The following is a 24,022-nucleotide window of genomic DNA, read 5'->3' as shown; positions in this document are numbered from 1 at the left end:
GCAGCTCTTATGCAGGAAGCAAGCTTCTTTTGTGCTGTGTAACAGTAGACATCTATTTAAGGGCTGTAATGTATCACTTTCTCTACCTAGCAGACATGTCTTTGAGGCATAAGATACGCTACAATATGCTTCTATGTCTGTTGCCATTTAAGCTTAAATAATAGACCGGTAACACACTGAAAATGCCAGTCAGTTTCACAAACTGCTTAGGTGACAGAAATCCTTATGTGGGAGGGAACAGAAATGTCTCCTGGTCAGCCTTCTGCCTCACAAGGTATGCTTTAGCCGGGAGCTAAAATAATTACCTAGTTAAAAAAAAAAAAGAAGTGCTGCATAGTTTTATAGAAAGAAGATGACCTGATGTTTAAAATATAAATAAAGGGAACAGAAAGATCTTGGACTCTTTTGGTCTCGATTCTCTCCTGTACACCAGTGTAAATCAGGAGGGGTTGTCCCAAAGTCAAAGGACTAACATTGGTGTCAGTGAGAACAGAATCAGCTTCTGGGCTAGAACTAGGCATGGCATGTGCAAATGCTGTTCAAAGTACTCTATGCAGCTCTTAATATGGACCTGTAACTCCACTGCTGGTCCATACTCGATCTCCTCCTGAGTGTAGATTACCAACTGTCCTGAAATGTCTTTGCTAAACTGTGTGGTGGCTCACATTTGTGTATGAATGAATCTCTATTTCTCTCCTGCCCTGGCATGGATTTGATCCCATGCTTATGGACCAGAAGAATGCATACCTGTCCTTGGAAACCTTTATGAAAATAAAATAAATGCGCAAAATAGAGTAGGACAATTAGAGCCTAGAGTATTAGTGATCAATATTTCATACTTCCTGCAATGCTGTCCAAACAAAAGATATGAAATATGAATGAATTACAGTTTTGACACACACACAGCCCACAAAGGAAACAATCTGATAGAGAGAAATCCTGCAGTCCTTACAATCAGGCAAAATTCCCATTGATGTTAATGCAGGATTTGAGTGGCTGAGGTCTATCAGTTTTGACCCATAGTTAAAATTATAGGAAAACCACTTACCAGTTGGAGCTGGAGAAACTCTTAGGGGTGAAATCTGAACAGTGTCCCTAATGATCCAAACCCAGAATTTTCAGAGGAATGGCCACCTAGGGTTTAATACCAACTTGTGCTGAAACATGGCTGTAGAGATCCTAGCTGGTATTCCAAACAAACTGGCAAATAAGAGAGCCCTGCTGTCAGTGTTTGGACACAAGCCTAATTTGTGGGGATCCTAGGTAGTGATCACAGAGTGATTTTCCCCCTGAAGCACCTGGCCTTGGCCACTGTCGGAAGACAGGATATTGGTCTGATCCAGTATGACCATTTTTATGTTCACGTGATGGCTGTTCACTGGCTAATGTGAAAAGAGTTTGGTGATCACAGCGAGCATCCCAAAAAGATACTTTCAGAATCAGCCCTCATAATGGCCTTGTTTTAAACTATGGACATTTTAGTTATGGAAAGCCTGATGCCTTTGAAAAAACAGGGGCACAACTGCAGCACTATGTGTAAAATTATTTCTTTTTCTCAGTCTCGTTTTGACAAATCTGTGGTGGATCTTAACACATATTAAGACCGAGTTCTTTTTTTTTTCCCTTATGAGCTGTAACACTTTTGTCTGTGTTTTTAGAAGCTGGCATTCTCTAATTACAATCATTAGGGTCAATTTGGTAAAGGTTTTATTTATTATGAAGTAATAATTGCTACACGAAGTAATTACTAGTGTCAGGGTTTTTTTCATTACAAAAAGTCAGATTGGGATATGAGCTTTTTTTATGTCTATCAAGAGAGACCTATATGGTTACTTTCATAACCTAGTATTAATTAAAATCTGCAAGTAGCTTTTTTGTTTTAAAGAAAATATTGAGCTTTATGATGCAATTTAAGTGTTGTGCTTACAAACCATTTCACACATTTGACAATGCCGTGTGGCGTTTCTCCTTCACAGCTCTCTGCACAGAGGAGTGTGTGCATGGAAGATGTGTATCTCCAGATACCTGTCATTGTGAACCGGGCTGGGGAGGCACTGACTGCTCCAGTGGTGAGTAGAGGCCCGGTAAAAAATATGGATATATTAAAGAAACACACTGTTTTTAAAAACAAGTCTGAATGAAATCTGTGGCTTAGGACACAATTACTTTAAATAGAAAATGAGAAACATCAGTTTGGTTATTTTGCAACAGTTAATTAATTTGTGGCATGACTCCTGCCCGGCTAATAAAGAGGTGATGACTTTGATTTTCTTTGTTCTTGTCTTTACAAAGCTTTATTAAATGCAGTGGAGAACATTTTTAAACTCGTATTTCCTGTTAGTCAAACATTAATGATAGATGCTCAGACAAGACTGTCTCTGAAGTGAAATTGCTTTACCTTGCGTTTTAGCCATGCCAAAGTCTTCATCAAAACACTTCCTGTGATGGACATAGATTCTGGATGAAATCCTGGACCTGTGGAAGCCAATGGGAGTTTTGCCATTGACTTCAATGGAGCCAAGATTTCACCCCCTGATTCTAAGTTTGCGTGCTTTGTCCTTTATCTGAAATGCAGGAACGGATGATGGTAGCTGGTGGGGTGTTGTGCTCATTTTAGATATTTTCATTAGAAGATTGATTTATACTTTAGGGCTCAAGAGTCTTTCAGTTGGAGAAGTTGCATATGTCAGAGCTATTCTTAGTAAAAATAGGTTTCTGCCTGTGTGATTTGTTCATGCTAGAATGAAACTGCTAGTGTTATTTCCAGAGTAAACATTGGAGAGTTGTGCAACATAGGCTCCAGCCATTACTGGCGTAATGGAAATAAGTTTACATGAAGGCTTTTTATGAAGCAGGCAAGTACATAAAGCTGCATCGTTCTAGAAAGATGTCACAGACTGAATGGACATTTCATTTAGGTTTTGGTTCTTCCCCCCACTTTCCCAAATTGACTGGAAGTTGGAGAAAGACACATTCTTACCAAGCATCAAGATAATAGACAGGGTAACTGTAGAGAGAGACAGGTCAGAGATACTGACAGGCTCAAAGGGCCAAAGCAGTTAAATATCCCCCGGCATAAAAACAGTTCCTGAGATTGTGCCATGTTGCCTTAAGCCAATGGGATGGAACTTTGGCTGGCCGTGGACATCATGAGTGTTCTGTCTTCAGCTCTGGCAGTGTCTCTCCAACTGAAGGAGCAGAGGCAGTTGTGGGATAGAGAGAGTAGGAGGTTCATGAGGACGTAAGGATTCACTCTGTTTAAGGGATGGGAGGGCCTCTACGTCTTCTCTGCCAGGTAGGCCAGGGGAAAAAGAATCAGAAAGGCAGCATGAAATATTGAATAGCTATTTCTAGTAACATTTTTTTAAAGCCCTTGTGAAAAAGAACTCCTTCAATTATGAAATATCGCCCAGAATCTCAAGAACGAACTTTACCCTTCGGTTATTTTAAAAAATAATGCTTTTGCCCCCAGTCATTCAGTATTTGTGCCATATATAGATAAGCACGTCACTCATGGATGTAGAGATGTCAAAATAACAAACCTGGAAGGGGAAAAAACCTTGTGATAAAGTACATACACAGAATGGAGCTTTTATTACTCTCTAATTATAAACAGTAAAGGATGAGATGTCAACATGGAGATGGGTCTCATGGCCTAAAACTGCCCAGTGCCTCTTATTAAATTGTACTAATCTTGCAAGCGAAGATAAAAAGAAAAAGGGGTTTTTCCTGTATTGAATATTTAGCTTTTTAAGGTAATTAGGAATATTAAAGCACTGACAATGATTGAGATAGAAACATTATTCATAACTTTTATTTCCGCACTGGGCAGCGATCCAGTATATTTCATTTATGAGGTTTCAGCTGTGAAGAGAGGAGTGTTAGCCAATTCTTAAATTAAATATGCCCTGTTAACTTTTATAAATGATATCCCAGGATTAGTCTCAAAATTTAAGCTTTCATTTTATTAATAGAATTGCTGTAGTCACTGGACTGTAGTGTCCATTGTCTCTCATACCATTTGCAATATGTAGTGCAACAAGCATTCTTGTCTACTGAAGGAGGTGGGGGTCTCTTGGTTTTGTCCTGATGCTGTATGGGAACATTTTTGACATCTTGAAAATGTTTGTGGGATGGGACAATGAGCATAGCTCTGCTGGTATCTTTGTGGGCAAAGACAGTGGCCATTACGCCCTCAGCGCTGGATATCTTAACTGTTTTAGTGGGAGAGGGACTGCAGAGCGGATTACTTGAGTTGCCGCCTACTTTCTGGGATGTGTTAACTGCTTCCTGGGCAGTCTTATTTGAAGACCAGATTTAGGGTTAGAACCTATTCGGCACTGAGCACACTCCACTCCCATTTACTTCAGTAGGCGTTGAGGCCGCTCAACCTCTTGCTGGAGAAGTGACACCTCCTAGGCGTGGATCCGAGCACCTCCCCAAAAGCAAATGCTGCAATATGGGTGAAATTCACCCCTACACTGAGCACCAGCACAAGGCACCATTTAAAGTGCTGTTGCAATCCACAACATTGGACTGAAGTGGGACTTAGGTGGTGCATGGGCTTTCTGTTGGCTCTACACGTGGGTGAATTTCACTTTGCCAGGAAGGATTATGATTCGAGGTGCTAACACTGAGCACAAATCTATGATCTTTTTACTCATAGGTGAGACTCTCACATTAAATTTAGATCATTACTGCTAGCAGTGTCAGTTGACACTGACAGCTTCAGACTTTCACGCTGATAGCTCGTCTGGTAGAACAACCTTCAACTTACGATTCTCTGCAACTTCCCCGTGACTGATCATATTGCATGTTAGAGTTCAGCTGTTGCCAGGGTTAAAATAACTTTGGATGAATTGCTAAAGAATTCCAACCTTCCCTCCCCCAAATCCTGTGCCCTATTCAGCTCTGCATGCTTCTATACCTGTTTTGCTGCATGCTGTCGTACATCTGTTGATGTCCGCAGGCCCAGCCTTGATTTCATGCTATAAACCTGCAGTATATTACGGCTTGATTACCATAACAATAAAAAGGGAAGTGATGAGGTATTAACTAAAGAAACTGTTGAATAAAATGATTTTCAAGGTCTTGATGATGCTAAAAGAGAATTTTCATTCATTAAAAGAAAAATCATTTAAAAAAATCACTCTTGCCCCCCCCTCCCAAACTTGCTTTCTAAAGCCTGCTCATTTTGGCCATGCAATCTGCAATGTTTTTTTTCAGATGCAAAGGGAAACAGCAAATGCTCCATGTGAACTTTCCTGATCACCTGTTCAATTATTTCAAAGCAATTAACTTCAAACAGCATGACATAGCAGCTTGGAGTTCTGGTAGGAAAGTGATTTGGTATTGGGGGCTTACCTGGCTTCACCATTCTGAATAACAGCCTTCCAGATTTGCGAGCATTTAGGCCCTGATCCAGCCAAGTACTTAAACACATCCTTAACTTTAAGCAGGTGAGTGACAATGGAACTGTTCATGGGCTTAAAGTTAAGCACGCGCTTAAGTGTTGTGATGAATCAGGCCTTGAGGACCTGATCCAAAGCCCATTGAAGTCAGTGGCAAGACTCCTGTTGAATTGAACAGGCTTTGGGTCAGGCCCTTATACAAGTAAGACTTTTCTTTTATTAAAATGCTATAACTCATCAGGCCAGACAGTTGAAAGGAATTCATGGGGTGGGTATTTTTTCCTTTTGGGGAACATTAACTTGCGGCCCAGACCCCCTTCCTCCCACCACCAGCACTGGGATTCATGTGCATGCGTGAAGACACTGACAGCGTAACGGGGGATGCGCGTGAGGCGCAGAGTTGAAATTGAGAACTGACTTTCCCAAGAGTTTGGGGGCCAGGATTAGGGAACTGAACTTTAAAGGGAGCAGGTAATAAATGAGGTTTTCAAGATATTTTACTTTATCAGTTTGGGCAGCAAATATAGTAGTCATCCAAATAGTTAATTTAGGGAGTGTTTGCATATTACTACCACAGGGCGAGGGGAATGCATCCTTCATATCCCCAAACAGAGATTCTAACAGTCCTGACTTGTGACAGGTTGGTCAGCAATATATACAGGTAGTCTAGTTTTCATCAGGATTTTTTTATACAAACTGTCATTAGAGAGAGAACCTATTTCATCTTTATCTCTGTGTCAGAAAATAGCCAAGGTCATAACAACAGGCAAGTAAGTATAACATCTCAGCAAGATCACTTTTAAGGGTATAGCCCTGGAGCAGCTGGAATGCTTCAGTTCTGAGATTCGTGATGAATGAGAATGGTAGCTGGTTTGCGAAATCTGAGGTGGGTTGCTTGACAAACCATGAAAACAGTGGTAAAAATCCGAGGAGGAAAACAGAGTATTTTAAAATGAGTCTGACGTTTTCCAGGCTTGATTTTGGGTAGGGGGCTCAAATGTTCATAAAAAGCTTTGGACAATTTCTGAGTGGACAAAAGCTGTAGGGAACCACTTCTGATTTGTGAGTTCAGGTCAAGCTCAAATCAAGGCAGATTTCAAGGACTTTATCTGCCTGAGTCAAAAGTTCAGCGCAGTTCTATCCTCAGCTTTTTAAGGAAAGGTGGGGATGTCTAGCGAAATAAGTGGTTGTGACCTGGGTCACTCACATGATCTGGACTTTAAGGGGAGCATCCTCAGCTAATGAAAATTGTCATAACTCCATTGAAGTCAGTTTACAACAGTCGAGGATCTGCCCCTGAAGGTTAACACACTTCCACAAAGGAATTTAGAAATTTCTTTTCATCTGAAGAAAATTTAAAGTTGGCCCAAATAAACACAGTTCTTGGAGGAGCCCTGGTTGTGGGCTCACGTAGAAGATACATGCGTATTTGTGCTTGCTGCATTGTAGTCAATAACATTGCCATTCCTTACTCCTGTTGGACTGAAGAATCTCTCTCTTGTGGGAGGAGCACCTGATGGAATCTATTGATGACATGCTAGCCACTTCCAGTTCCTGTGCCCTTCAACATGTTCGTTTTTGCCACCTACCTAACAAAAGACTCTGAGAGTCTAAACCAGGGGTGGGCAAAATACGGGCCAGATCTGGCCCGTCTAACATTTCTGTCCAGCCTGCCAGGCTCTTTGCCTGCCCCTTCTCAATCTTTGGGCCCCTAAAAGTCTCTCAAATCTTGGTCCCGTCTTGAGTGACGTTGGGACTGATTTATACATGTGTGGAGTTTGCAGTTTTAACATGGTCTTCAGTGCAACCAGGTCCAACTCTGACTGACTGTGTTTTATTTTGGCTTGAATTGAAAATTAAATGTGAGGATTGCATCATGCAAATGGATGCAAATGCACGTGGATCAGAACAGAAGCTAATGCTCAAATGAAGCTTTGCTAAGAAAAAACTCACTGAAGAGCCTTCTTGGCCAACCTTTATAGGCAAAGGAGCTTCCTGTAGTAATTAAGGAGCAGAATTGATTTTTGTCTTTTTCAATCCCAACAATCTGCTCTTTCCTTAAAAGTACTTTTAAAAACACCCCAGTCCATCCAACCACTGCCAAACTGGTGTAATCACACCAAGGTTAACAGCTTGTGTTTATGTTTTTCCTCTGCTGGATGTTGGGCCCACGCACATGGGCCCACTTTTTGTGTGTGTATTACATTGCCTCACTGCCAGCATAGGCCCAGCCTACGCAGGGCTCTCTGGGTCCAGGGAAGTGAATATGTAAACACAAGCTGCTTTTTAATGTGGACAGGAGCACATAGGGATATTCCTGTATGTTTTTAAACTTTGGCTGAATCAAACTGGCCTGATCTATCATTTCTCCTTCCATGCCGCTCAAGGAATTCTTTTTTCTGCTGGTAAGTATTAAAATCTGCCTAACAGATTTTTCTCGCTGTTAGGGGCTGGGGAATAGTCTCCACTTTGCAACCTCTGTAACAGAGCCACGTAAGAAATGCCACAATCCTTGTTGTGGTCAGGGCAAGATGCAAAGCTCGTCTTTTGGCGTGGCCTTCCCCAGAGCCACTAGAAGACAATAGCTGCTGGTGGTTTTAAAAAAAAAAAGAGTCGGATAAAGCATTTAAGAATGTTTCTGACAGAACTGGCTGTGCACCTTTATATGACTCATACGTTAGAAACAGATAGACCACATGTCCATCTAGCCTGGTACCAGGTGCTTTGGAGAGAGGCAAAATTCACATTCCCTGCACGCTCTGCCTTTTCACACCAAATGATGCTAGTTTTAACATCCTTCCAGCTGCCAGAGGACTTTCTTCTGAGCCCTGTTCCTTAAATCAGCTGTTGGCGTCTGTGATCAAGGAAGTGGCAAGAAGTTTTCTCCTAGTAACAGCAACCTTCCTTTGAGACTGCCCTCTTTGCTTTTGAAGAGTAGGTGCAGATGATGGACCTGACCCCTCTTGTTGGGCTCTGGAGGGGACTTCCTAGGATCCTAGCTCCCTTTGTTAGGGTCTGATCTAGTAATGCGCTGAAACATGTGCATAGTCCCATTAAAGTCGGTAATGGAACTGCTTGAGTGCTCAAAGTTAGGCATGTGTGCATGTCCCTTGCTGAATCACAGCCTAGGTTGCTAAGATGGGGCACCGTAATGACGAAGCCTCCCCCCGCCCTTTTCTGCTGAACAATGCAAGGCAGTTCCTCCAGTGACTGACTAGCACTCCCAGGTCATGCCAATCCAGAGAGGCCGGAGCTTGACTCCAAACGTCCTGCATGGGAGAGCACAACCAGCAGGTCAGTGAGCTGAACCTACTCGTTAATTTTAAAGCGTCATGTTATTCTAACTTAACTGAAGTGTGCATGTTTGGGGGCGGGGCTGGGGGGTGGGTACGCAGGTTGCTTACCAGGCCTTCAGTTGTATAATTAATAAAGATTTCAAAATTGTAATATATTAATGGAATAATTCAGTGCCCTTATCTTAGGTTGCAAGAGTCACTGCTTTTATGGAAGGAACCAGTTATTTCCACATTTGACTCCTTTGGTTAAGGAGGTGAGCTGGTAATGAGTTACACACTGAAGTGAATATTACTCTTCTGGCAGTGGACTCTTGGTCTATTAAAATCCTTTTTCTATTTGTATCCCATCAGAGTGGCACCTGCTGGAACAGCTTTATGGTAACAGCTTGTACTGTCAGCATGGCCTGCTGCCATGCCACCTTGTGCTCAGATATTGTTAGTTCTCTCACGTGTTAAGCGGGAGAGTATGGGTCAAGAGTAATCTGGGAGACCTCCAAGGAACATTTTGGTGCATCAGGAAATGCTGTGGTGACTCCAAAGATCCCACTGCCCCTTCAGAGTTAATATGGAAGAATTGCACTAGAGGTGGTTGTGCTTCTGGAGGTGTTGGATGGGAAAGTCAAACTCACCTAGGGAATTTAGATGTCCAATTCCCCTTTTATTTCTAATGGGAACTGGGTGTCTGAATCACACAGGTGACTTTGGACATCTCAGCCGCTCTCTTTTTGGTAAGACATAAATCAGGGACCCTGAGCTGTGGCTAAATTGCAAAATATTAATTAGTTGATGTTTGTAAAAATGCTTTGAGGGTGTACAGAATGTATGGTGGTCGTTCATAAAATAAAATAAAAAAAATCTCATGGCACTTTCCATGGTAAATAGCATATATTACTCCTGGGGGAATACTGCACCAAAAAATTAAAAATTCTGTGCACAATATTTTAAAATTCTGCATATTTTATTTGTCAAATATAATCATGTCCGCTTCAATTATTTTGGTAATTTATTTCAAAATACCTGTCAGCAGTATGTCTATAACAGTACAGCCAACAAAGAAGATTCAGGAAATGTTTTTTGACAAATAGATTCCTTACTAGGCATATTAATACAGAATTTTGAGTAATAATTCATTTAAACTACAATACAGAAACGTATTTCCTGCACCCCTCAGAAGCAGTGCAAAGGCTTGGGGAAGTCAGGGGGAACAGAGGAGCTGAGGGAGAGGGAAGTAAATTGCTGGGTAGGAGACTAGAAGTGAAGCTGGAGGGTTATTGGGTGTGGGTGAGAGATAAGGTGACCAGATAGCAAGTGTGAAAAGTTGGGATGGGGGTGGGGTAATAGGTGTCTATATAAGAAAAAGCCCCAAATATCGGGACTGTCCCTATAAAATTAGGACATCTGGTCACCCTAGTGGGAGAAGTATGGAACAGTTTTTGAGGGGCGGGGGAGGGATTGTTTTTAAGTTGTGTGGGGAGCCTCCCCCATGCAGACCCTGGCTGACCTCAGCCACTCCCATTCATTCAGGCACATCTGCCCCTGTCCCCATGTGTCCCTGTACGGTCCCTCCCTCATGTGTCCCTGCACCCCCACTCAGACACCCCTCCACCCCATCCACATGTGGCTCTGCACCCCCATCCCAGTCACCTGGCTCAATGCTGTCACCCCCATCTCCTGTGCCCCCACCCCAGTTTAACCTCCCCCATTAGCCCTTCTGAACCCCACTATGTGACCCCTCAGAAGCTCCGTGTACCCCACTCTGTCCAACCCCCTCCATAGCCCATGTCTCCTCACTTGGCTCTGCAGGCAGGGCACTGTGAAGAAAGCAGCCACTGCCCCTTCCTTCTCCACGGCTGGCTGTTCTGGCCAGGAGTTGGTTGTCCTCTCTGCTGGTGCCACAGCAGCTCCTGGTGGGCGAAAAGTGTAACTTCAGCGCCTCCTCTGCAGAACGTATTTTCTGTGGGGGGGATCTGCGGGGGACATGAATTCTGCTTGTGTGCAGTGGCACAGAATTCCCCCAGGAGTAAAATATGGCACTGACCAAATTCCAGGTTAATAATTTACACTTTTCCTACTTGGCAGTTTAGCTGGATCCTATATTCTACTTCACTTCCTGCCAGAAACTGTTAGGTACTGTTGCTGTGTGCTTTTAGGTCCTGATCCAGCAATCCATTTAAGCATATGATATGTGTAATTTTAAATGTAGGAGTAGTCCCAATGACCTTAACGGGGCTACTCATGAGCTTAAAGTTGTGCATATGCTCAAGGGTTTCGCTAGATCAGGCCCTGAAACAGCTGCCAGGCATCAATTCAGAGGTGGCTGCATTTTAGTGAGGAGCAAAGTGATTCTGTTTATATAGTAAAAACACCCTTTACATAATAAATCTTTTAAATTTTGAAAGAGCTTTGGGGTGATTGTAAATGCAAAATATTTTATCATCTATTTCTGTGCAGAGATGAGAGCAGAATTTTGACCAATGGGAGGAGAAAGAACAGGCCAGATTTAATATTTTTGTTCCTCACTCAAACAAAATTTAATTAGCAATAAATGCGAACAAAATCGAACACATCCCAAGTATAACATAAAGGGCCAAATTTCTAAAGGAGTTCTGAGGTTAATGTGAAAACATGTATGCGTGATTACGTGTTGTATGTGCAGTGTCTATGATGGTATGCAAACTGGATCACTTCACCTCTTTAATGGCCATCCAGGTGCCTCACTGCACGTTTACAAATGCCCCATCCCCTGACACATGTGCACAATTATTGAATCTTTGTGCAATAAACTCACATTTATTGAGAGATGCATGGCCTGATTTTTCAGTGGGGCTGAGCTGTGGGGGAGCTGCAGGTGCTGAGTCCCTGTGAAAATCAGCCCATTGGCTCTTTGCATCCCTCTTTTAAATTATTTTGAAAAACAGATGGAGGACAATGGGCAAACCATTACTTGTATTAATTAACAAATAGAATTGGGGTTTTTAACAGAGTTTTAGCTCAGGATTTGCTGGGATGTGGGATGAGAGAGGAGTGGCGTTAACTTGAAAAGATATTTGGGTTTATAAATATAATGTTTATGGGAGGGTGGAGAAAGTCTATTGCATACACAGTTGTGTATCTTAGCCGTATGGTCCTTCGGAGTTCTAGCCTGAGACTTCTAGAAAAGGGCCTGAACCTCAGATATACCCTCTGAGGCGTTGGGAAGATTTGGAGCTAGATCAAATGCTTTGTATTCTGGTTGGTTGAAAGCTTCCACTTGTTGCAGAATATAGAGTAAATGGAATCTGGATCTTCAGTACCAAATGGGCTAACTGCCTCTTTTGTGAGGCACTTCGCTATTTTCCAGCAAATTTTACCTGCGGAGGCCTAGTCATTCATCATCCGGCATTAGGTGCTTTGAGCAGATGGTTCCTTGAAAGTACAGAAAAGCTAATAGGATCCAAAGAGTACTTGAGTTTCTAAACCCTAGGGTCAGAGCCTGTAAATAGAGTGATTGTTCTGCTACTTTCTAGTAAATCTAAATTGTTTAAAATAGTTTCTCGTGACCTTGATATTAGCTCGAGCACTTGGTTAGAGATCAGCTTCTGTTGAATCACTATGAAGGTTTTAGCTCTTTATTTAAAAAGTGTAATTCCATTGACCTCAGCGGAGTTACTCCTGATTTATGCTAGGGTAAAGGAGGACAGATTCAGTGACCTCAATCAAAATACTCTCAAAGAATGCGTCCTAAAGACCTGTCCCCGATGCCAGGAAAGGTGTGTGGGTGGGAAGTAAGGATTTAGGTATGCAGCACTCTCTTTAGCACCCCCCTCCTGGCTGGCTGGCTGGCTAACTGTAATTTCTTGCATACAAGTGCAAAGAGGTCACAATGCTGTATTTCCACAAATAGCAGCTAGACTCTTGACCCCTCCCATGTTTTCGCTGCTCTCTGAAGCATGGGTCTGTGTGTCATTCCCTTCTCTCCTAGCCTGGGCCTAGGTCTGTCTGTAAAGTCAGGGCAGTGCTCTTTTTACCAGCAGAGTGCTGCATGCTGAAATCTTGCCCCGCCCCTCCACACTGATGTTGGGTGGAACCAATACAAGCTCCTACAAGGTGCTGGGTACTTACAGTGAAATGGTGAACAACCACAGACTTCAATAGGAGTTGAGCGTGATCAGCACCTTCCTGAATCAGGCCCTTAATCAGATCAATAACACAATCAAAAATTGAGAGACCACGGTGGGTTGGTAAGAGTTCTCCATTTCTGCAGAACGCATGTTTGCCATCAGCGGAAGTTCTTTGTGAAAGGAGAATGAGGTAGAATATGGCACTGAGCATTGATACCATGTGTTGGTATTTAGTATGCAGTCTGGAAGCTGATTTGCTAACTTTAAATATATACATAGCTCATATTTTTATGTCTGCAGAAAGATACACTAAAATTATGGATCATGACAGTTTAAAATGAGAAAATTACAAGCACTGTGTGCTCCTTTGCATAATGGATATACAACAATACATAAACTATTCCTTTACTAAATGTTGCTATGGAAGTTATTTCCATGTAAGAGAGATTTGTGCGTAAATGCAAGAAATTTTCAAGAGACAAAATTAGTAATAAATATTTCACTGAACAACAGGTAAAATTCAGGTCAGACTCTTCTCTGGAGTTTCCAAAGGCATTTTATAATAACCTCTCCATTGCTTGTCTTTGTGATAGGTTTTCAAAGCCCTAAGTAGTTGCCCTGGACTCTCTGTAATACTTTTGAAAATAATTCCTTTTAAAAATGGGAAGCAGCAATGGGTTGTCTCATTTGTGCTGTATCTGCATTGCCATAAAGTAAGTGTGTGTGTATTTATGTACACCACTTGCAACAATTTGAGGCCTAATTCATTACTGTGGTACTCCAACCGTATGTCAGTGTAACTCCATTCAAAACAAACTAAACCTGTTTGGAAAACTGAAGTTTTAGTCCCATGAGAAACTTCAACCTTATGAAACCAGTTTCTATTCAAAGAAACAAAAAGTAAAAAAAAATGTAAAACTTCACAGAACTCAAAACTCCAAAAAGTTTCAAATCCGAAAAGTTGAAATGACAAACGTTGACGTTTCTGATCAAATTGAGATCATTTGACATTTTGAAATGAAATTTTTCATTTTGAGTCTCATGATCAGAAAATTGAAAAACCGCTTTGAAATCTATATTTTCCCTTGGAAAATGTTAGTTTCAATGGATCCACATTTTCTGATGGGAAAATTTTTCATGCAATTTTTTTTTTTTTTTTGACCAGCTGTATTCAAAACAGCAGAGTTACGCCAACCTAACATGGGAGCAGTACACTGGTCAGTCAGGCCCATAATTTAAGCACAATTGTAAAGCCTTCTTTGATATCTTGGTCTGCATATCTCTATACAAAAATACATGCCATTGTTCCTAGAAGCCTGTCTACAATAGCAATGGCCTGGATAGAGTATGTGACTCTACTCCTGTGGCAGAGCAGGTTTGGGAAGCCCTGGAAGGCTGAAATCTGTTTAGACAGCTGTTTCAAAGGGAGAAGGAACCTAATGAATACCAAGCAGAATCCACGGCTGAGTTGCCTGGTCGCTTTCAGAGCTTTCATGAGCCAACAGCCATGGAGGAAAATCTGATTCGGAGAGTGCTAATATTTTCTCTCATAAAGAACGATAATTCCTGGTTATTCTGTCTCTTCCCAAGGAGCCAAACTTGAGTTCTCACTCTACTCATGTAATGCATTTCCAGACTGCTAATGGAAACAACGTTTTGATATGCAAACTTTGTAAAATGCGTATGTTTCCAATACTTTTTAATTTTAAATGCAAAACACTCACCACATCACCTTAAGACCATTTTAAGCAAATTTGATTTAAAAACAAATTATTTTCCAGAGTCACTTTTTTTAAACTTGAGCTTAGATTGGAAATAGAGCTTGCTCTCAGAAGAAAAAAAAAATTGTTTTACAATTGCTGGGCCAAATGTTGCCCTAGGTTGTGTATGTGATTCCCATTGGCACCAGTGTTTTGAATCTACTAATGTGCCTGATAATCTGTACAAATCTCATCAGCCCCAAGAGAGGCCTAAATTAATATGCTGTCATTATGGAAGATGATAAAAAACGGTCTCTTCTGGCCTTGGAATCTGTGTAATTTAGGCTCTTTGGAAAATAGGGCCTAGAGCCCTCAAATTATGCCCTCATGCTTGTCAAGAGTCTTTGCAGAGGGATGACCAGAAGGGTAGCCATAGGAGGAGGCATCATACATCTCTGGGTGATGTGACTACGTGTGCAATCAGGTTGCTACCATCTCTTGAAGATAGTGAGTGACATTTGTTAAAATGCAGAGAACAATTATAAACGTTGATCTGATTGTGAATCCAGGATTTGGAAGAACAGATTCTCCATTCTGTATGCCCATAAGTGGTGGGCATTTTGCTTTGCTTGCTAATCTAGCATTGGCAGGAAACATAGAAGGGCTTTGGGTTATCTACAGGGAAAAGCATCCAAGATGAAGAAAGGTGGTGTGACCAAGGAAAATAAATGAGCAGATGGTGTGCTAGCCGCATACCTGACGCTTCTAGAGGAGATTAGACTAGTAAAGCTACAGATTACAATTGTGGTTGAGAACAAGGGGCCAAACCCAAGAAGATCTCAGGGGAATAAGTGCAGTAATATGAAATCAGAAGCAACAATAATTAAAATGAGACAGGACAGGGAGGAAGTCTGGGGAAAGAAAACTGCTAAATCAGAGCAAGCAAACAGGTGAACTGACACAAAGAAACCATTTGGGATGAAAAAGGAGCTCAGTGGAAAGAGAAGTGGGAAGTGGACAGATGACTGGAATTGAGACAGTAAATCGCAAGGCTCAAAAAAACTGAGATGAGCAGCGCACTGCATATGTGGGGAAAAGAGTTTCACAGACTTTTCAGTAGTCGGTTGCTGGCTGACGCTGCTGAGTGTAAATTGCAAATTGCATCAGAATGAGAGAGAGAGACGCTGGGAAAACTAGCAGAGCCAGGGCAATGATGTTGGGAAAAGAGAGAACAAGAGAAAAGGCAGATAAAGAGAAGACGAACCTCACAAGTGTGTAAGACTATTTCAAACTGAGGAAGTGTGTAAGAGTGTGTAAGACTGTCTCAGACTGAGGAAGCTGACGTGCTGAAAGAATGTCTTTGTATCATCCAAACAATTTAGTGAAGCAAGAAAGGACCATATGATTGTAAAGTAGCAGTAATAATTTGACAGCAGAAGGAGTCAGAGATGAGTATTCTAGCTAAAGAGGCATTTATCTCCTGGTAGTGCCCACAAAGGTATCTGTTAAAGTGTTTATGAAAGGATGTAAAGATCTCTTTTATAGTAGTCATCAGCACTATAGCCTCAATAAACATTGTTTAATGTTTAAACATGACGTATTGAAGTGGGATGCTGGAAGTTACAGTGCATTCAACTGCCAAAACTGCTTTTTCTCTTCTAGAAGAATGTTGCAGGAAGAAAATGCAGATTTCAGTTGTCAGTTTTTATTTTGTTACTGGCATCAATGTTGGGTGAAATACCAGAAATTTTGCCGTTTAAGGAGTATTTCTACAAAGGGAGAAGTTCACTGGTGTTCTTTTGCTTGTGAAACCATTTGCACGTCTCTACCTTTAGCCCTTCGATCATCACAGATTTCTTTCCTATACTGTCTTTAACCAGCACTACTTTGAGTCACTTCCCTACATTTCAAAGTCACTTGCCTAAGTCTAGAGAATTTGTAGCTTTTCATTTATTAAACAGGCCTATGCTAAACCCAGCAAAAATCAGAAAGGTTTGGAATTAAGTGAGAGTCTAGAAATGCTCCATCTTCCTGAAGATAGTGTGGTGAAGAGAGTTTGTCAGGGAACCTGGTAAAGATCCTGGGAGTTATAGATTTGGGTGTCATCATCTTTGCTATGGCAAGTACTGTATACTGAAATCTGAAGAATGAGGAGGGCTGCATAATCAGAACAGGCCTGGCGTTCCTCTGCTTGTGTGACTGATGGAGCGCAATAGAGAGAGCGTGATTGCTGCATGGGGAATGACGTTTAGTGAACATTCGGAATGACTCTGGAGAAGGGATGTGTGAAAAGAGAGAGGGCATGAAACTAGTAGATGGCTACTGCATGGTAGTTAGCTCTGGCAACAGGGAAAAAAGCAGAATCTGCGGAGCTTTGGTGTATGCTGGATTTAGGGCCCAATGGTGATCACAACTACTCCCTAATGGAAATGTGTCTTGTCACTAAGGGCATCTTGTATCAAGAAGTCCTTGGTGGGCTTTGCCTATGAAGAGAAGAGATGAAACATTCATTCTTCATTGTTGGGGAGTGGATATTCCATGTCCTTTACCTGCATCTCTCCAGTTCATCATTCTTCATTGGCTTTCCTGTCTGGTATGCCAGGCCTGCTCATGTTGTATCGGTTAGACCCTCCCAGGCCAGTCAGAAGAATAAAAATAATGTTTGTCTAATGTGGTGCATATTGATTTTGTGAAATTATCCTGCACAGTTCAGGTTTCAGCAGAGCTAGCTAAAGCCTAAGCGACAGACACCAATACTAATAATAAGAGGTTGAGGGGCTTAGATCTCATCTCAAGCATTCATTCCCCTGACAGAACTCTCTGGAAAAGAGCTGGAGTTTACTGCAGTGTTCCTGCTCATGCCACCGTGTTTTTAAATAACGAAAAATTGATTAGAGGAGAGTTTAATAAGGGCTTAATGTAGTTTCCCCAAGTAAAACTGAGGGCAAGATTCTCCTGCGTTCAAAGTGAGTGAGAATGTCCTTTTGATTCTCCCCCTAGCCCACCCTTCACCACCAGGGTTGCAGAGTTTGCCTGCACGGTTTACCCTTGGTGAGGAAGGGCTTGCTTGAAAAACTGAAGAACTGTACTAACAGGCACACCCTCTGAGCTGGAGTGGTTACCTGCAGGGGAGACCACACAGTAAAGGGCATTCAGTCTGGGGTTGTATTACCCTTTCCCCGAAAGGTACCTGGGGCGGAGAGGGGATGATGTGCATCCCTGCTCGTCCTGCCCACGCCTCTCCCTGGCCCACCCAGTCTCCCCCCTCTTCCAGTCCAGCCTCCAGGAACTCAGAGGGCTCGACCAGTTCCAGAGAGGGGGCAGTACGTCAGATGTGGCTGAGCTCCACTTCCCACTCACCAGTCCGGTGGGGGTACGAGCCAGCCCAGAGTACGGATCTTGCGACCTGACTCAGTGGCTTTGTTTAGAGCATCAGACGAAGCAGCAAGTGGCTGCAGCGTCACATTGAAAATCATTTTGGGGCAAAAGGCCAGTTTAGCTGGCACATCTAGAGAACTTGAGGGAGCCAGTCTTGTTTTAGGGTTCTCTGCGGCAGAACGTTTGCAGCCAATAGGGTTATTCTGTCAATGCTCAGGGAGGGCATTACAATGAGCTGTTGTCCTCAATTCATAAGTGGCTCCTAGTCTCCTCTGGGGGCCTGATCCAAAGATTCCTGAAGTCATTTGGAGTCTTGCCATTGTTTCCAGTGGGCTTTGGATCAGGCCAGCAGGTCACAATGAATTACAGATGATTTTGTAACACAGGCAATATATAGGTGGTAGACTAGAGAGCAGTGTTAAGTCAGTGGGGATCCCCTGCATCTAAGTGAGAATTTGACTCTGTGGATCTATTTAAGCAAAACCCTATCTAAGATGCACTTACTGTGAGTTCGTACAATGCTAGGAAAACAGGCTTTTAAGGGGTTGTGTGTCATGAATGGATTTTTGGTATTAGTAAATTAAGCCACGTGGCTGCATGCCAGTTGATATTCCCTCTTTACCCTTAGGAACTCAGAGTCTTGGTCCAGTGGGTAAGGCACTGGTCTGGCACTCAGGAGACCTGGGTTTTATTCCCAGCTGTGCCTTTGACCTTGGGTAAGTTACTCCAGCTCCCTGTGTTTCATTTTGCCCCCTTTGTGCAATGGGTGTAATGAGACTGACCACCTTTGTATAGCGCATTGAGCTCGATGGATGAAGCGTGCCAAATGAGAGCTAGATGTTGTTGTTTCCTTACTAATAAGGTGAAATAATTCACATGTCATAGAGCAAACTTTTCTAACTTAGAGAAGGAATGGTGTTATGGACTTTGAGAACTACTCTGGATACTGTACTCTGCATCATAGATGCAGAGTGATGAGTCATTCCTTGAGGGTACAACATTCCTGCAATGTATTGGGTGGTACATTTAACCTGAAATATGACAGCTAAGGGTTTCTCACTTGCTTAGAATCATAGGGTTAGAAGGGATCGCAAGGGTCATCTAGTCTAACCCCCTGCCAGGAGGCAGGATTTGTTAAGTCTAAACCATCCAAGACAGATGGCTATTCAGCCTCCTTTTAAAAACCTCCAGCAAAGGAGCTTCTGCAACATTCCCAGGCAAGTCTTTTCCATTGTCCTACTGTTCTTATAGTTAGGACATTTTTCCTGAGATTTACTCTAAATCCGCTCTGCTGTAATTTGAATCCATTGCCTCTTGTCCTGCCTTTTGTAGCAGAAGAGAAGTGGTTTGAGCATTGGCCTGCTAAACCCAGGGTTGTGAGTTCAATCCTTGAGGGGGCCATTTAGGGATCTGGGGCAAAAATTGGGGATTGGTCCTGCTTTGAGCAGGGGGCTAGACTAGATGACCTCCTGAGGTCCCTTCCAACCCTGATATTCTATGATTTTAATTAATGGAAAATAATTAGAAGACCTGTGAGATGTTCTGTTACTTATCCCGATCTGCATCCCTTCCCCTTTTTGTCTATGATAACTTTGCTAGTCATCTGGTCACACGTTATTTTTTTGAGAAGACTGAAGCAAAGTAGGCATTGAGCAGCTCTGCCTTCCCATCATCTTCCATTACCAGCTCGCCTTCTCCATTGAGCTTCAGAGCTGCACCATCTCTGGTCTTTCTTTTTTTGTCTGACATATTTTTAGAACCCCTTCTTCTTGCCTCTAAAATTGCTTGCCAGCTGTAACTTGTTCTTTGCCTTGGCTTTCATGATTTTTGTCCATACACACTCATGCTGTTCCCATGTATACATCCTTGGTGGCATGCGCCTCCTTCCATTTCCAGCATGGATACCTTTTGGTTTTTAGATTGTTAAAAAGGTCTTTGTGCAGCCACTTTGGCCTTTTGTAGCTTTTCTTATCTTTGCTCTGCATAGGAATAGCTTGATGTTGAGCCTTTAGTATTACATCTTTTAGGAACTGCCAGCCACCTTCAACTCCTTTTTCTTCCTAATTGGTCTTTCCATGGGACCTTGCCTACTATTTCTCTGAGTTGGTTGAACTCTGCTTTTCTGACATCCAGTGTCCTTTTGCTGTTCTCATGCTCAAAGGCATCTTTGACATCATTATATGAAGGATGTACTGTATGGAATCAACCCTTTGTGAAGACAGTCCGGTGTTTGTATGAGAAAAGGACATTGTGGGTAACGGAAAGGGAATCATTAACACCCGTATTTCTTCTGACTTTGGTCTGTGTCTGCAAGATCAATATTTTTTTATTCACAGAAATGAATATCTTTGGTATCTTCTGCTCCCTCATCTTAAAAGCAGAACATACTGTCCTTGAGAGGATATTGGATCAGACTCTGATCTGGGTTATAGTAGTGTAAATCTGGAGTAAGCAAATGGAATTATTCTGGATTTATATAGGTGCAAATTATATCAAAACCCACTCTCAGATGTTTAAACCTGACATTTAACCTTCCTCAGACTTGTTTTTTCTTAATGAGCAAAGTCCTCCTGATTCTAAATGCTGTTTTTGTTTTCTGATTTGATTTTTTGTTTTGCTGTGGTTGGGGGGGAAAACAGTAGTTCCTATGTGTATAACACACAAACAGTGGCCAGATCCCCTTAAAATTATTTCAAGAACATGTAAATCTAATCCCATTGACAGTGCTTTTGCAACTCCATGTCACCAATGATGTTGAAATCTCGGTGATGTCATCATGTTACAGTTGTTTGCTCTTGTTGCTGTGTGATGGCTTCTTTTTAGCTGTCCTGTAGCTGTTTGAGTGAGATGAACAGGTGGAGTTGAGATGAGGATGCTGAGAGCTAGTACCTCCAATGCAGAGAGATTTATTCTCTTCTCTTTCCATAAGTCTCACTGAAGGTGGAAGACCCACCTCTTTCAGGACCTTGTCTGGATCCAAATACCAGCTTCTGTGACCTTTTCATCAGCCCAACACCTTCGTGGTATGGATTTGGTAGCATCTTCAATTTGTGAATATGCAATGTGCCAATGCATACGCAAAAGAATTGTAGCTTCTTTAATTTTGTGGTTATATTGTTTGGTCTTTGTGGAGGAAACGTCTCCAGTTTTAACTTTTTTATTCAGTTGGTTTTCTGAGTGATCCTTTGTTTCCATTAATAGCAGCTGAAACTCTGTTTCAAATGAGTTCAAACATCCCATTTTCTAAGAAAAAGTCTTTCAGCTTTTGAAATAGTCTTTTAAAATTTGAAAGATTCTTAAAGAGAGTTTTTAAATGGTCATTAAAGAAAGTATTGTCTCTTCTTCTTAACAGTCCTTGGAGAGGTTCTCCCTGTCTTTTCTGAGTTTGGAAAGGAAGTTGCTTTAAGATAACTAATTGATCCCTTATTAGTGTAAATATTTGTATAGTGACATGGCTTCTTATATTAATAACCACTTATAGCAAGGTCATTTGATTCTATGTTGGCACCTAAAACATCCCATTGTTCACATGACAACGATATCAGGAAGTTGTTGCATTAGATGCTTGCATTTAGAAAGAATTTGCAAATGAAAATCGCAAATTAAGCTTATACTACCTTAAGCATTTAGGGAATAAACAAAAGTTTTCACCTTTATGTGGAATCATGAGTTTAGGAGTAACCAAGACATTTCCCAACTATAGATGTTTTCCTTAAAGGTAAAAGAAGGAACACTTTAAAGTGTGCATGAAAGTCTCACTACAGATATTGCTAGAATACTTTGTACCTGTGTTTAAAAGTGAAGTTTCTCTCCTTGAAGAAATGAGGGGGAGAGAAGGTGATAAAAGCCTCTTGGTTTAGCTTTTGTGGTCTCGATAAACCAGGTGCTACACATCACTTCTCTTTGACGTGTACTAGAAAAATGTGTCCACGTTCTTTAACAAGGGAATGGTGTCCTGCCCTTTGAGAAGACACTCCTGATGGTTGTTTGCCTTCTAATCAAACAGTTCCCAACATTACAATGTACAGTAACTTCACCCACAATGTGCAATTAAAGACTTCTACCAAATACGCTGTGGAAGGCAAAAATCACAATATTTAAGTAAAATATAAAGTATAAACCTGAATCCTGGAGTTTTTGCAATCAAACCTGGTGGTCATAGGTTCAATAGGAGTTATGGCCAAGGAGGTGGTATTCTTCTTGGCATCTATTGTGTCTGTCCCTTATTGAGAGAGAGCAGAAATTGCCTACCAGTGTCTTTAATTAGCCTTAATGTATCCTTTAATAAAACAAACAATCAAAAACATAAGCATGTGAGCTGTCATTCTTCATGCATTGTGTATATAAGAGTAACTGTATTTCCTAAAATTCAGGAAAGGCAAGTTTGCAATAACCTAAAACTATTATAATAAATTGGAACTGTATTAATAACTATCTTTGCTTGAATATTGAGCTTTATCCCCTACGCTCCCATTGAAAGATCACGTTGGAAAGAAGGAAAATATTTTTAAATATTCTGATTGGGGGGACCTATTTCTGTTGCCAAAAATTTACCTTTTATAGTGCAAGTCCATGCACCATGCATTTAGAGTGAAATTTGCCCCTCTGTAAAGGGCCAATGTGACTTTATGCACATTTAAGTCTCATTTAAGCCCTCAAAGTAGGGCATAAGTGCTGGAAGATCCTGGTGCTGAAACTTAAGTCTAGTGATTCACTGGTCTTGTGTGACTCCTCTGTGCGGGGGTGAATTTCACTCTTACAGTACACAGTGCATTGGTTACATTTCCAAAGCTTTGTCATTATCATATATTAATGGCTGTATGACTGATTAGCTTTTATTTACTTCACTCCAAGTGTTTTCCTCTAGAGCCATGTGTATTCATGGATGCAATCTAGAAACTGAAATTAAATGTCAGCGTGGCCTCTGATGCTTCCGAGGAGACAGGCTTGGAAAAGCCTTATAAAAATAGTTGAAAGAAATCATTTGATTTTTATCTCGGCCCTAACCCGAGATATACTTGATCCTACCTATATGCTGGCTGTGTGTAATTGCTTTTCAAGTCAGTGAACAGACTGGCCTCAGATGCAGGATTATTTGTTTGGCTGTAATTAGCTAAATTAATCACCAAGTTTCTAGTGCACAGTGCAGTTCCTCTGAAATGAATTGCAAATGACAAATCTAGCTATTCACTGTGTTCACAAGATTTAAAATACAAAGATCACTAAGGTGAGTCAAACTTACAAGACTCTTAGGCTCCGAGTAAATGAGATGAAGCTTTTAAACAATTCCCGCAGAAGGGCACAGACTGTTAGTGTTACACTAGATATGCTGAGGTTTTAAACAGGGACAGAAACATAGATCCATCTAGTTTAGCAGTTCCTCTTCTTGTGAGTTGAACGCGTGTACATCATTGGATGTTAAGTTCAGGCCACAGAGAGCTATGAATTTGGTAGCGCAACGTTGTCCCACCCTGGGGGCTGTATCTGGGCTGTCTATCTGTGCCTACTGACATGAGTGATGTGGTTCCAGAAATGTATCCGCTTATAGTCTGGATTGTTTTGGGTTCTCCTTAAGGGGCAACTTACGTAACATGCAGATTGATAGTGCCACCAGTCCTTTTAAAGACCAAAGTCTATGTGGCTGAAGTCCTTTACACAAACCCCCTGTTGTTAGCAAAGGGATATCTGACAATTAATGGGAAATACAGAACTGCACCTTAATGAAGCTTTCTCATTTGTCCTGCCTTGTCCGCCTTTTTATGTCCATTAGTCTTTCAGCACACTGATCCTCTGGACATGCTAAACATCAGTCAGTCCCTTTGTTTTAGTAGTTGGAGTGCAGTCCCATCCCTCATTAAAAATCTTAGTCAAAGCAAACAATGTCAAGTTTCTAAAACTTTGATTTTTGTGGCTAGAATTTAAAGAAGAAAAATCTGCGATTGTTTATAAGTCTCATAAAGGCTGTAGAGAAACCCACCTTTTCCTGGTTACTCCCTAGGAAAAGTCCTTGTGATGTAAATCCGGGCATGTTTTTAAATCGGTGGTTCTCAAACTTTTTCAGCTGGAGACTTTGTTGCTACAGATTAGTGGATAGATAACTTCCAACCCCCTCGTGCTGGGCCCAGACATACTTGCTA

General features: G+C 41.6%; 1 protein-coding gene across 4 annotated transcripts in view; it reads left to right on the top strand.

The window, feature by feature from the left end:
• The window catches only part of MEGF11 (multiple EGF like domains 11), a 376,622-nt gene that overhangs the window by 132,810 nt on the left and 219,790 nt on the right, over positions 1-24,022 (top strand). For all 4 annotated transcript variants that reach the window (XM_074966585.1, XM_074966582.1, XM_074966584.1 and 1 more), the window contains exon 6: positions 1,977-2,069. In XM_074966585.1, the coding sequence (XP_074822686.1) occupies positions 1,977-2,069 (93 nt within the window). The remainder of the gene's footprint in view (positions 1-1,976; positions 2,070-24,022) is intronic.

The sequence above is a fragment of the Natator depressus genome, chromosome 10 (assembly GCF_965152275.1).
Source record: "Natator depressus isolate rNatDep1 chromosome 10, rNatDep2.hap1, whole genome shotgun sequence".
Classification (NCBI taxonomy): domain Eukaryota; kingdom Metazoa; phylum Chordata; order Testudines; family Cheloniidae; genus Natator; species Natator depressus.
The sequence above is the reverse complement of the archived record's forward strand: the minus strand, read 5'-3'. Positions and strand labels throughout refer to the sequence as shown.